Source organism: Mesoplodon densirostris, chromosome 7 (assembly GCF_025265405.1).
Source record: "Mesoplodon densirostris isolate mMesDen1 chromosome 7, mMesDen1 primary haplotype, whole genome shotgun sequence".
Lineage (NCBI taxonomy): Eukaryota > Metazoa > Chordata > Mammalia > Artiodactyla > Ziphiidae > Mesoplodon > Mesoplodon densirostris.
In genome coordinates, this window is record NC_082667.1 from 111,625,922 (window position 1) to 111,640,423 (window position 14,502).

General features: G+C 39.8%; 1 protein-coding gene across 2 annotated transcripts in view; it reads left to right on the forward strand.

Annotated features, from left to right (window-relative positions):
* Positions 1 to 14,502, forward strand: part of KMT2A (lysine methyltransferase 2A) — a 75,633-nt gene that overhangs the window by 12,974 nt on the left and 48,157 nt on the right. For both annotated transcript variants that reach the window (XM_060103178.1, XM_060103179.1), the window contains one exon: positions 12,478 to 12,547. In XM_060103178.1, the coding sequence (XP_059959161.1) occupies positions 12,478 to 12,547 (70 nt within the window). The remainder of the gene's footprint in view (positions 1 to 12,477; positions 12,548 to 14,502) is intronic.

The following is a 14,502-nucleotide window of genomic DNA, read 5'->3' on the forward strand; positions in this document are numbered from 1 at the left end:
TGTTAGTTAGACTAATAAAATACCAGGGACTTTTTTTTAAAGTAAGTTAATGCCACATAATGTGTGCTTCTCAGAATGTGATGATGAACTTCCAAATATGATGTAGTAGTCAGAAGAGTCAGTTGGTTTTTTAAGCTAGTAAGAACACAAAACTTCCCAACTCATATATTGAACATTAATTCGTCAAAATTGTGTTGGCTGACAAAGTAGCTTTGTTGTTTTGCCAAAGGTAATGTTTACTTTTGTCATGTAACTTCACTTTGCTCCTTCAGAAAACTAGCTTTTTGGACAGATAACTCTTTTTACCTTTAGAGGAAAGAAAGTTGTGAATTTCTCAATGTTACTTTAGTTGCTGTTGATCATTCGACAGCCCAGAAGGAAAGATGCAACCTGACTTTTGCAGCAAGATCAGAACAAGCTGGAAGAAAAAACTACAAATTTTATAGTACAAACTTGTAGTTGAATGAACATATAGCTCAAAATGAAGTTAACTGCTGAAAGTTGGCATATGGAGGACACCCAAACCTCTTGTAATAAAAAGAACCATCTCTGAAAACAGTGTTGGTGTTTGTTTAATTTTTCCAGCCTATTCAAGTGGATCTAGTCATTTTGTGGTACTTTCCTGTGAAACAGAGAAGAATAAACCCTGTCATTGTGCTGATTAATTTAATTTCTACAGTATATCAGTTAAGTGGGCTTATTTCTTCTGCTTCAGCAAGTAGATAAACCAGTTCAGACTTGGAACCTAGGAGTTTGGAAGTCCTGATTTTTTGTTTGTTTGTTTGTTTGTTTTTTAAGGTCCTGTGAAGTAATTTGGGGCATTGCCAAGAATCTGTATAGCTTACTATCTGATGTAGTGCATTCATTTTGCCTTTTTTTTTTTTTTTTTAAGACAATGAGCTTCTTTTTGTCTACCTCTTTTTCCGGAGCAGGATGGGTGGAGTTCACCTGTCTCATTTGTTTAGCTGTTTTGAGCATCTTTGCTTCTTGCTCTTGTTGATAATGGAGTGAGGATGAGGAGATACTTCTTTCTTTAATTATGAAGTGGTATCATTTGTATTTCTTAGGTGAGAGTTGGTAGGTAGAATTGAATTAAATATTTGAAAACAATTTCATTCTTGTGTGGGTGAAATTTTACCAACTGTTGTTATTGAAGAACATTGTATTACTGTCTTTGCACTCTTTAATCCTACGTGACTTTTGGGGTTAACATTTCTCAGTATCAGGCAGAGATCATATTTAAAACAGTGTAAATCTCTTCCTATCTGTTATGCATTCAAACAGCCACAGTTCTCTTTGAGGCACCAATAGCCAGAGAGAATCTGGCCTTGGCCCTGTCCCTGCCATTTTGTTGACAATAGACTATGATGTCAGTTCAGTAACTGTGTACATTTCTAGACTGCTTGGATTTCAGAGACCATCTTGGCTTAAGAAGTTTGTCTCCTGATATCTGTGTATTTGACTATGCTTGTATTTTATTCCTTTCCCTTCTTATAAATTCAACAACATCATTGTTAAATTCACTTTTTGGAAATGATTTACAGGTGTCACTATCTTTTTTCTTTTACAAATGGTGAAAAACTGCTTGCAAAGAGGCTCATCTTCCCCCTAAATGGCATTCATAAACATAGCACTCCACAGTGTAAGAAATGGTGACTGGAAATCTAATCTATTCTTCAAAGAACATCTTTTATGTACCAGGCAGATGACCAAGTGTTGGGGCATTAGCATTGAACAAGTCCCTTCCCCGCTTCCCTCATGGAACTTACTGTCTAATTTCTCTTTACTGAGCTCGGCTTAAAATATAGCATGAATATAAATACTAAAATTATAATACCTTGCAAGATACTTTGGAAGTTGGTAATTTGAAGGCCAAAGCTCTCAAAACTAGTATTAACAGAACTGTTCTTGGGAGCAATTCAAGTAGTAGTCTTCAGTTACTGATTCTTTTTTTTTTTTTTTTGCGGTACGCGGGCCTCTCACTGTTGTGGCCTCTCCCGTTGTGGAGCGCAGGCTCAGTGGCCATGGCTCACGGACCCAGCTGCTCTGCGGCATGTGGGATCTTCCCAGACCGGGGCACGAACCCATGTCCCCTGCATTGGCAGGCGGACTCTCAACCACTGCGCCCGAGTTACTGATTCTTGAGAGTCGGTTATACCAAGTGTAATATATGAATCAAGATATTTAAAGTACTCCCAGGGTATTTAATAGCTTTCCCCTTCCTGTTAAAAGGGAACTTACGCACTAGCACATCCTTTACTGCCTTCTACAACTGAAAAAGTGCCACTCTCCACTTGTGCTCTGGATTCCATCCCCTCTCATCTACTCGGGTTCATTCCCACAGTTATTCCCCCTCTCTCCTGCATCACCAGTTTCTCTCTCATCAACATATAAAACTGTCTAACTGTCTTAATATCCGTGTATTAAAAAACCCTTGACCCCAGGTCCTCCCCCCGCTACTGCCCAATTTTCTACTCCCTTTCACAACAGAACTCCTTGAAAGTGCAGTATGTAATTGCAGGTGCCACTTTCTCACCTCTCAGCCACTCCTCAACCCCTGCAATTGGGCTTTTATCCCCATGACTCTAGGAAATTGCTCTTATCAAAATCCTCAAGGGCCTCTCTCTTGCCAGATTGAATAGATAATTCTCAGTCCTCCTCCTGTTCAACCTTTGGGCAGCATTTGAACCAGGTGACCACTCCCTTCTTGAAACACTCTTTTCTTGGATTCTGTAACACTACACTCATCTGATTTTTTCTTAACTCATTGGTTATTAATTTTCAGTATTCTGTATGGCTTCCTTCCTCTGCTTAACTCCCCTGAATGCTGGCTTCACCTAAGAGTCTGCCTTTGGCCACCTTCTCTATCTGTGCACTTGTCCTCAGTGACCTCATCCAGGCCTCATCTGTATGCTGAGGACTCCTAAATCTTTGTCTCTAAACCTTGACTACTACTTTGAGTCCCAGGCTTGTATTTCCAGCTGCCTATTTGACATTCCATTTGCATAATAATAAGAATAAGCATGATGAGCGTTTATTGAGTGTTGTGGGCCAGGCAGTATTCTCAGTGCTTCACATGTATTATCTCACCTAATCTTGCCCACCTGCTGAGGTAGCCACTGCTATTCCCAGACAAGGAAACAGATATGCATTGAAGCACTTGGATATTTAGTAGGTATCTTACACTTCCCATGTCCAGGAAGTCTTCATTTTCTCCTTTCTCCTTGTTTCAGAATGACTCTGCCCTTTACCCAATAGCTCAGGCCTAAAATTTGAGAGTTATCCTTGATTTCTCTCTATATTCACATTCTAAATAACCCATCAGCAAATTCTGTCTGTACTACCTCCAAATACCTTAAATCCAACTTCCTCTTATTAATTCTCCTACCAAAACCCCACACTTACCCATTATAATCTTTTTTTTTTTTTTTTTTTTGCGGTACGCGGGCCTCTCACTCTTGTGGCCTCTCCCGTTGCGGAGCACAGGCTCCGGACGTGCAGGCTCAGTGGCCATGGCTCACGGGCCCAGCGGCTCCGCGGCATGTGGGATCTTCCTGGACCGGGGCACGAACCCGCATCCCCTGCATCGGCAGGCGGACTCTCAACCACTGCGCCACCAGGGAAGCCCCATTATAATCTTTTGGCTGGACTATTCTCTTATCTCCCTGCTTGTGTTCTTACCTCAGTGAAGTTTGTTCTTCACACAGCAACTGTAGATTCCATGTGTGAATCAGTCAGATCTTAACTATTCCCTCACTTTAAACATGTTGGTATCTCTCCCCCATCTCCCTTCTCCCCAGTGCTTGGATAAATCCAGATTTCTTACCCTGTCTGGCAAAGCCGTACATGATCTGGCCTCCGGTCAGGTCTGCCTCTTCCAGCACCACCTCTTCTCACCTCACTCATTCTGCTGCACGGCCACACTGGCCTTTTGGTCTGTCACACATGCTATGCTCGTTGCTGTCTCTGGGCCTTTGCACTTACTATCTAGCTAGAATACTGTGCCACCTAGATCTTTATATGTCTGTCTTTTTCTCATCATTTCGGTCTAAATCTGGGTTCAGCCACTTTTTTCTGCAAAGGGCCAGATGGTTTCTGTCGCAACGACTCCCCCCTGCTGTTGTGGTCCAGGAGCAGCCATAGACAATACAGAAATGATGACACACGGGGCTGTGTGCCGATAAAACTTTATTTATGCACACTGAAATTTGAATTTCTTATAACTTTCATGTGCATGAAATATTCTTCTTTGGATTTTTTTAACCACTTAAAAATGTTAAAAACCATTCTTAGTTCATGGATTGAACAAACCAGGTGGCAGGCCGGATTTGGCCTGTGGCCCACAGTTTGCCAAGGTCAGAAGCCTTTCCTGACCACCCTAGTGAAAACAGCCCTCACAGGTAACCCCCATCAATCCTTCGCGCCCTCGTTGCGTTCTTTATTTGTTACATGGTTATTTACTCATAGGGCAGGAATTCTGTCAGTTCTTCACCTGTGTAGAGTCTGGCAGTGCCTGGCAACACTCAGTAGATACTTGCTGGAGTGATTGAATGACAGTCACATTTGAATTTTGGCTGTAGACTGCTATCTGGTCTCCAGTTATTCAGTCTCTTTCCTACCCTAATTTCATATGTATGTATCTAGAATAGACTTCAAACTTCAAAGTTATGCCTTGTCCACATTTGAGACCCAAAGGTAGCTCCTGCTGTTTATTGGATGAGCTTTGACCATACCATCCTAGAATTGACAAGGTTCTGATACTTTATTTGTCTTTGATCTTGGCCCTGCTGTGGCTACCCCTTTCCAACCAAATCAATTTTTATCAATTTTTGCATCTGATTTCCCACTTCTCCCCATTACCCCCTCCCACTTATTCTTTTTTTAAAAAATATTGATTGATTGATTTGGCTGCACCGGGTCTTAGTTGTGGCACTGGGGATCTTTGTTGCAGCATGCGGGATCTATGTGGGGATCTTTAGTTGTGGCATGTGGGATCTAGTTCCCTGGCCAGGGATCAAACCCGGGCCCCCTACGTTGGGAGCGTGGAGTCTTAACCACTGGACCACAAGGGAGGTCCCCTCCCTCCCATTTATTCTTCCTTTTTTTTTTTTAATTCTGTTTTTTTTTTTTTAAATAAATAAATTTATTTATTTATTTTGGCTGCGTTGGGTCTTTGTTGCTGAGCGCGGGTTTTCTCTAGTTGCGGCGAGCGGGGCTACTCTTTGTTGCGGCGCGTGGGCTTCTCATTGTGGTGGCTTCTCTAGTGGCGGAGCATGGGCTCTAGGCACATGGGCTTCAGTAGTTGTGGCATGTGGGCTCAGTAGTTATGGCTCACGGGCTCTAGAGCACAGGCTCAGTAGTTGTGGCGCATGGGCTTAGTTGCTCCGCGGCATGTGGGATCTTCCCAGACCAGGGATCGAACCTGTGACCCCTGCATTGGCAGGCGGATTCTTAACCACTGCACCACCAGGGAAGCCCTCCCATTTATTCTTAATCAGCCATTGTCCATGATTTATTTCCTTTAGAGCTACGGTCTAAAAAACTTTTGTAGGTTGTGAGCCTCTTTTTTTCTTTGAGGATCTGAAGAAATCTGTGTCTCTCGTCTGGCAGATGCGCATATAAACAGAGTTTTGCCTGTGATTTCAGCAAACTCTCTAAGCTTACTCCTGCCTATCAACTTGTCTGCAACTAAATGCATGCTTAGCCCCTTTTCTGATAGGAGAGAGCTCCCTTCCGTTGCACTTTGTCTTCATTCTCAATCAGTGCCAACCCCTCCTCCCCACCCCTTTTCAATTTATTAGCGATTTGCTGTTGAGAATTTTCAGTCTCTTCCTGGCTGCTGTGTTCTCTTTCAGCATGTAAACACATTCAACTCAAAAAGTAGTCCTGGACTTCCCTGGCGGTCCAGTGGTTAAGACTCCACGCTGTGGGGAAACTAAGATCCCACATGCTGTGTGGTGCAGCCAGTAAACAAACAAACAAATAAGTAATCCCCCCAGGCAAATCTTTCCCTACGTTGTGCCCATTGTCTCCTTTCCCATGTAATTGAGTTTTTTCAGAAGAGTGGTCTATACTGCCGTTTTTTGTCACTTTCTAATCACACCTTGACCCACTGCGCTTTGGTGCCTCCTGCCTCTAACACTGCCTTGAAGTTGACCTTGGTAAGGTCATAGGTGACTTCCCAATTTTGATATCCTCTGTACAAAATCCTTTTGTATCCCTCCCCAACTTGGCCATCTCTTGATGTGTATTCTTCCCTTGACTGTTCATGATCTTTCTCCTTGGCCATTCCATCTCTGTCTTCCTCCTTAGCGTCCCTTTCCCCTGTACGTGAAGTGTGGCTATTCCCTGGGGATCTGCCATGTATCCTCTTTTTCTCTCTGTATTCTCTCCCTGGGTGACTGTTTATACATACAGTTTCAGCATTCATAAATTCATTGAATCAGATGCGTTTTCTCCAGATCATTATATCTTACAACTTGGACAGACATTTCAAATTCAAGCGTCTAAACTGATTTCCCTCCTGCTCCTAGAAACCTCTCTTCTTTCTTTTTTCCCAATCTTATAAATATATCACCATAAACCTAATCAACCGAAGCCCAACACCTGCAAGTCTTTACTGATTCTTTCCATCCCCTGAACCTTTTATATTGAAACCTTGTTCATTTTGCCTCCTAACTGTCTATGGAATCTGCCCTTTTCCTTAATCCCCATTGCCACTGCAGTCATTTTATAGCTGTTCTTACTGCCTCTGGTTTTAAAGGCAGTCTCTACTTCCCCACTGCTGTCATAGTGATCTTTTGAAAATATAAATCTAATCATGCTTCTCTCCTGCCCGAAAGTGTTACTGATGAGCTGTAGCCCTCAGGATGAGGCCCACACTTCCTTGAAGATAAACTTCAAACTCAGAAAGGCATTTAAGACCTTTCATGATCTGCCTCTGCCTTTTTTCCTCCTCAATATCTTATGCTCCTTTCCCACATCAGCTAGGGCCTCAGCCCTACTGAACTGTCTGTAATTTCACTCCATGCCATGCTCTTTTGTATCTCTGTGCCTTTGTATGTGTTATTCTCTCTGCCTGAAATATCTCCCTTCAACCCTAATTTACCATCCTTCAGAAGTTTGAGTAAGCTTTCACCCTCTCTGCAGTGGCTTTCCTGACTCTTTCTCCTTGACTAGGTTAGTCACCTTTCTGCTGTGCTTCCATATTCATTTTTCTGGCATGTGTATTCCTCTGGCATAGCAGGAAACACACTGCATTCCATTCGTTTTCGTGTTTTTAAAAATTAATTAATTAATTTTTGGCTGTGTTGGGTCTTCGTTGCTGTGCCAGGGCTTTCTCTAGTTGCGGCGAGCAGAGGCTACTCTTTGTTGCAGTGTGTGGGCTTTTCATTGCCGGGCTTCTCTTGTTGCGGAGCACGGGTTCTAGGCACAAGGGCTTCAGTAGTTGTGGCATGTGGGCTCAGTAGTTGTGGTGCACAGGCTTAGTTGCTCCGTGGCACATGGGATCTTCCTGGACCAGGGCTCGAATCCATGTCCCCTGCACTGGCAGGCGGATTCTTAACCACTGTGCCACCAGGGAAGACCCCTCTCTATGAATTCTTAAAAGAAGAATCTTATTGTCTATTTCTTTTGAGTCCACCAGTATTTTCTGCTACTGTGCTATTACCACATAATGTTTTTTAAACAGTTAGTGTACTGCATTTCCTTTATTTTCATTTTACAAACATTTATTACTCTAAATTTGTGCCAGATACTAAAATACAACAATGAATAAGTAAACTTTCCCTGTCTTTAAAGAGTGAATGCTCTAGAAAAGGAGACAAACTTGTAAACACATTCTTTATCCATTATGCTAATTAAGCACTGGTGATTATATATGTCTTTAAAATACAGCACTAAGACCTTGGTATTTTACTTTTTTAATTTATTTATCTTTTTGGCCACACTGCCCAGCTTGTGGGATCTTAGTTCCCCAACCAGAGATCAAATGCAGGCCCTTAGCAGTGAAAGCACAGAGTCCTAACCACTGGACCACCAGGGAATTCCCAAGCTCTTGTTACTTTAGAGCTTGTAGCGATAGACACTCAGAGAAATGTGCCAGCAGCAGTGGTAGCCAACTGGAATAAATTCCCAAAGGAGAAGTGTTACTCTTCTTTAACTAGAGCTACTGAGACACACAATATGCCTCCTTGACGTTTCTTTGTCTTCTTTAGGTGTTCTTAGTAATTTTCTTAGTTCTGTGGCCTCCTCATATGATGGAACCATATATGATGATACCAAAAATTATAAGCCTTCAAAACAAAGAATTTCAAACAATTACGTATCGGGCGCTTTTGATACTGTCTATTTTTTTTTTTTTTTTTTTTTTTGCGGTACGCGGGCCTCTCACTCTTGCGGCCTCTCCCGTTGCGGAGCACAGGCTCCAGACGTGCAGGCTCAGCGGCCATGGCTCACGGGCCCAGCCGCTCCGCGGCATGTGGGATCTTCCCGGACCGGGGCACGAACCCGTGTCCCCTGCATCGGCAGGCGGACTCTCAACCACTGCGCCACCAGGGAAGCCCCTGTCTATGGTTTTTGATGTTATTTTCAGTTGATACATCAGTAAACCTCTGTAGGTGAAGAAATTTGATTTTTTTTTAAACTCTAAAGACTAACCATTTGGGAGACAGAAGAACGCTAAGGTACTTACCACCTAATTCAGTGCTTTGAAGTGCTGAGTCTCTTGCTAGAAAAGAAAGAAGGTTATGAGCGGTCATCCTAGGCCTTATTCATCAAAGGCCAGTTGTGGCCAAGCTTGTTTAATAGAAGAGTTTTCAAAATAGCTTTGGAACCTCCACATTAGATTAGGAGGTGAAGAACTCCAGGTGAGTGATTTCTGCTCTGACTAAATTGGGAAGAACTTACAGGAGGAGCTAAAATCTATTTTAGTTGGGGGTAGGAAGGAAAAGGCCTTGACGTCTATCAGTTGCAAGTTTATCAGATCACTGGTATTACTAGGAACTGTGTCGCATCTAATCACTGCAGATGATTTAGGTCTCGATTACTTAAACTCTCTCAGATTTCTAATGCTGGAGTGGTGCCTAGTACAATACTGAGGCATGGAGATACACATTGCCATCCTTTGGAAGAATTTTGAAATTTGTTGAATATTTCTCCATGAACCTAATACTAATACAAGTGGAAGAATGAACTATTCCAAGATTTAAGCCAGTTTTTTATTCCAGAATATGAATTACATAGTAATTTATCCTTCACCGGCATTTTAAGGGATTTTGGCTTTCTAAAGGAAGGCTGAGATTGTGCACCTGCCTGTCTGCTTTAGATACTTCTTGGAAGCAGGATCATGTCTTACTACTTATCTTTGCATTGGGAACAGATAGCATATAAATGGTTTTTGAATGAATGGACAAGTAAAAGAAATAGTGTTTTGTTTGCAGAGTTGTCCTAGTAGTACATAATTCCTTGAAATACAGAACTTCATGTAGTTTTCTAAAATACCTTCATCATTACATTTATCTGTAAACATCATTGTAATACTTTGGGTTCACTTAGATTCTCTTGTGGAAAACATATTCCTATTGCTTCATCACAAATATAATAGCCACTAAAGGATTAAAATTCTGCCATTAAAATAAAAATCATCAAACGTTAAGACATTTATGGGTAACGTAGAATTTGCTAGTAAACATATGTTTGGAAGTTCTCAAATAACCCCTAGAGATAGGGGTAGGGATAATAAAGAAATTCCACACATTTATTATTTTAGAATTAGCTTTCACTTGGGAAACGACATTAGCTTCATTGCATTCCTAATCTCTGGAAGCTAAATACGATCCAACAGTATTTTATGGTGCTCAACTTGGCAAGGATATTTTTCTGTCTTTGGAGGTAAGAAAAGGGTAAAATCTTGACGATCTCGTGACACCATTATCCAGAAGGAATAGGTTTGTTGCTTCTTGCCTATACTTTGTCTTGGAGTGCTGTGCTCATCAGAGGAAGCCAGAGTGAAGGGAAAAGTATGGGTGGCTGTTTGGGCCCAGATTCCAGGAATACTTCATCCTGTGTAGCGTGGGGTCTCCTGTTTCCTCTCTTAACGAGTGTCCAGGCTTATGATGCCATAGTGCCAAACATGGATTTAATTGCAGCTTCTCTTGTTACCTTTTTTGTAGACATTTTGACTTAGTCTTTTGATTTCTAGGCAAGCCTAAATCCCTGGGAAGCTAGCACTGTTACCTTGTTTACTGCATCTTCCAGGAGCCCCATGTGTTTAAAGGGGATGATGGGAGCGACAGGAGAGGCAAAAAGGACTTCATTTGTAGCGCCTTCTTGCAGCATTTTTTTCCCCAGTGCTTTCTCAGCTTGTTTTTCCTTAGATTTTGGGGGACTCTTACGTGGAATTGGAAGTTCAGTTAGCCGACCAGAGGTCTTTAACATAACAATGGTGGCTTTTGTTTTTGGCTAAACTGTCTGGATTATTTAAACAATGGGTGCTTATTTTTTAAAGCATGCTTCAAGAAGTCAGTCTATATTTGAAGTGAAAAGAAAGCTCTTGGGTGGAAGTCAAGTCATTCTTTTCTTATTCCAACTATAAGACCACAAAGAAAGAGTTAATGCTTTCTGTCATTTTGGAAAGTACTTGGAAACTTTAAACATTGGCAGAGTTAGTTAAATTACTGCTTGACAGCTCAGTAGTACTCTTCTGGAGCACACTGAATTAGGGTTGTACAGTTACATATTGTGAAAGTTAGAAATATAGACAAGTGACTCACTAAGGTTGCTGATAATAAACATAGCAATGTGGATCTCTTATGTTTCTTTTAAAGATTAAACATTTTTCATTACTTCAGCTGTTGGTTACTTTACCTGTTGGCTGTTGTATGTATAGTTGCTAGAACTCTCTCATTGCAACACTTGGAGCATAGAACTTACGCATTTAGCAATGTAGTCCCCTGGCAAGCGTTAGGAAATCCTCAGATGTCTTTGTGAAATGCATAGATTAGCAGTTGTTCCATAAGGATAATGCAGGGAAAGAATGAATTAAATCAGAAACTTTAAGGATTTGAAAATGGGTGTCATCTTACTTTAATAGTAGCTGAAAGAATAGGGTATTTTGTACTGTAGGTAATTTATTGGATTCCTTTACATATTTATAGTTTAAGATTGTAGCCATTATGGTAGGAAGTTATTTGTAAATAACTGTATGATCTTGGGCAAGTCATTTGGCCCTTCAGAACTTCAGTTTCTAAAACCACATCAATAATAAGAACTACAATATGGACACCACATTATAGTTTTATGAATGATTTTACATAAATTATATAACTTACATAAATTATTTCATTTATTCCTTAGAACGCTCCAATAAATTAAAAAATTGAGACCTCAGACAAGCCCTTCCCTCTCTTCAGTGGTAGCATGTGCCGACAAACGAGAGGATGAAGTGGCCCCCTTTACAGTTGGGGGGCTTTAACTGTTGGAACTTAGTTTGGGGATTATCAGTATAAATTGGAGGTACAAGAAAGTCTGTCTATAATTCCTTATTTTGTTCTTATTTTATGTGGATTTTGTTTCTGGCATCTGAAATTCTTATCTCTTTGTAGAAAACTCTTAGTTTCTGAGTCGGTGAATTTCTATTAATCAGGTTGTTTAAATAGACCATATTTCTTGACAATTTGTTCAAAATCGGTTAAATCCTTAGTATTTTTTTAAAAGGCAGGTTAAAAGTTAGAGGTAAAGAGAAGTTTTTGCCTTTTCTCAGTATGACTGAAAATAAGATGCTTCCTTCAGTTATTCTTGGATGCATTCTTGAATTGATGTGGTCAATTCTTCATCCCTTTCACAAATGCTGCTGCCCACCATTAAGTCTCTTATCACAGGGCATTTAAAAATGATGCCATAAAATGCATGTTGAGAATCTTTGGATCTCAAATGTATAGAAATCACATCTAAATGTCAATTCCTGAGTTAAGGAACTGACGATAATGGCAATTTCAGTCTCTATTAATATTTAGTAGACAAGAGATTATGATATTGTAGATTATTCCTTATGTGTCTGTAGACTTAACTACTTGTTGAAAAGATATATTTGTTTTATTGGGGCTGTATATTTCTGCCATTGTACTGATTTGCTTACTTGAATTAAAGTCATTCTTTAATTGTTTTGGGCTGTATCTATAGTTTGAAATTTAGGACTGTCCCCTATGTACTGTGCACCAAAGATGACTTATCAATGCATTGTTCAATTACTACACAGCTCCTATTTGTCTGTAATGAAGCCATATGGCTGGGTCCATTTATTTCAGTATTAAGTTATTTTATAATAATATCCATATGAATGATGATGAGTAATACATAGAGGCTAAATTTTCCAAATTCATTTGTGTCTCCTCTGGGCATTTCTTTGGGATATGTTCAGATTCATGTTTTTTTTTTTTTTTTTTTTCCTGATTTTAAAATAATTTTCCTTTGTTATAGGATGAGCAGTTCTTAGGTTTTGGCTCAGATGAAGAAGTCAGAGTACGAAGTCCCACAAGGTCTCCTTCAGGTATGGCCAGTTAAATGCATGGCATCTTTACGTTTTGTTTGTTAAGAGACTGTGACTTCCCCTTGCCTTCTTTGCATGTAAAGGGTGGTCTTAAATACTGGGGTTTTTTGGGTGCATCCTTCCCTTTCCCTCACACTAAGTAGGAAATGGCTTATGAGCTAGACCTCTTTAAGGGACTTCTCTGTCAGGCCGCTTTTGGTTTATCCTTGATTATGCTTCTCTGTGGGAACCACCAGAGGCATGAGGGCTAGATTTCCATGGAATGCTTGCAAAACCTGGTAGGCAAATTGAAGGTTACCTACTGAGAGCAGCATCCTCAGATATACACATTTTGAATTGTATGGCAGTAAATATGACTTTGGAAATAATTTGGCCATTGTTTTTTACAGATGAAATTTGGTCTACTATTGTCAAAGAACTAAAAACAAAATGTTGGCACTGTATGAAACTATTTTATCTCATCCTTGAAAAACTGTGTTAAAATAAAGAAAATAAAAACGACATGGGTATTTCCATTTATTAGCAATATTTGTCATTGTTCTCAATAAGAATATATCTAGAATGTCTTGAAATTCTAGACTTAACAGCAGTTTCCTGCAAGATGATCCTCAGTGGAAATAACATTTAATGGCTTGCAGAATTCTGTTCTGTATAGGAGAGGGCTATAGATCTTTTGATGAAAAAAACATTCCCCATCTGTGCTGCCATTCTGACTTCTTGCATGGTTGTCTTTGATTGTATGTGCATAGACAGTCTAGTTAAATATGATGTTGTTAGCTGTGCTTTTGGTCCTTGATGTTGACATAGTTTGTGATGTTTGTTAGCATTTGCATTTCATTTGAGTCATCATATATTATATAGTAATCTAACTCAAACACATAAGTTGACAATTCTTCCTTTCCCAAGTGGGGTGGTATTGCCATTCTAGTTGAGAGGACTTAGCCAGTAGTATTCCAGTATCTGTGCCATTCAGACAGTAGCAATATTCTCTTTAAGATGTGATGATATCTTAAAACTTCGTATCAGGTGATGATAGAGATTGTCTGGTCTAACCCTTCATTTATAGATAATAAAATGAGGCCCAGAAAAGACATGATGAGCAGTTACTTCTGACTGATTTGTCAGTTCTTTGAATGTGTTGTGGATTATGGAAGTTAGCAGAGCAGGACTCTTCTCTATTCTGCTTTTTCTACCTGTCCACCAAAAGCTTTTTTTAAAAGATGGATAGAAGAGGTTTTCAGAATTAATAAAGGCGTATGAGTAGCCAGGTTCAAGTCTACCAAGATTATAAGGAATCTTGTGATGTACTTCTGGGTAGGAGTTTATTTTGTTAATTCACAACCCTTTCTTGTCGGTTTCCTCTTAAGTTTTTTTCTTGGCTGTCAGTGTACCTTAAATGTTGTTTGTTTTTTGTTTGTTTTTTTAAACCATCTGTATATACTTTATTAAGAACTGTTTCTCTGCTGTCTTCTAGTCCATTACTTTCATTGTAATTTAGTATATATTGGGAACAAATTTGTGAATCTTAATCTATTAAGAAGTTTCAAGTTAATTGGTGAGGAAAGCATTTATATTTAGAAAGCTCAACAATAAGACCTTTGTTGATTTCTTTTCTGTTAGAAAGCTGGTTCCATAGTCTAAAATGTTCATCATAATGGCATAAATCTCTTCTGGTGCCTCTTAGGGGAGGTTTTAATCTCAGAAGAATGTTGAGTCATATAAAACATTGAAAAGTCACGAGAGAAGAGATGATATGATAGAGGAGGCAACTCTTAATACATTTAGAAAGTACAGACTATATGTGGTGATCAATCTGTGGTGTATATAAATCAAATCACTATGTTGTACACCTGGAAGTAATATATATTGTATGTCAATTATACTTCAATAAAAAAAGAATGCATCTTTAAAAAGAAAAGAAAGTACAGACTATACAAAGAATTTTAGGGAGTTCC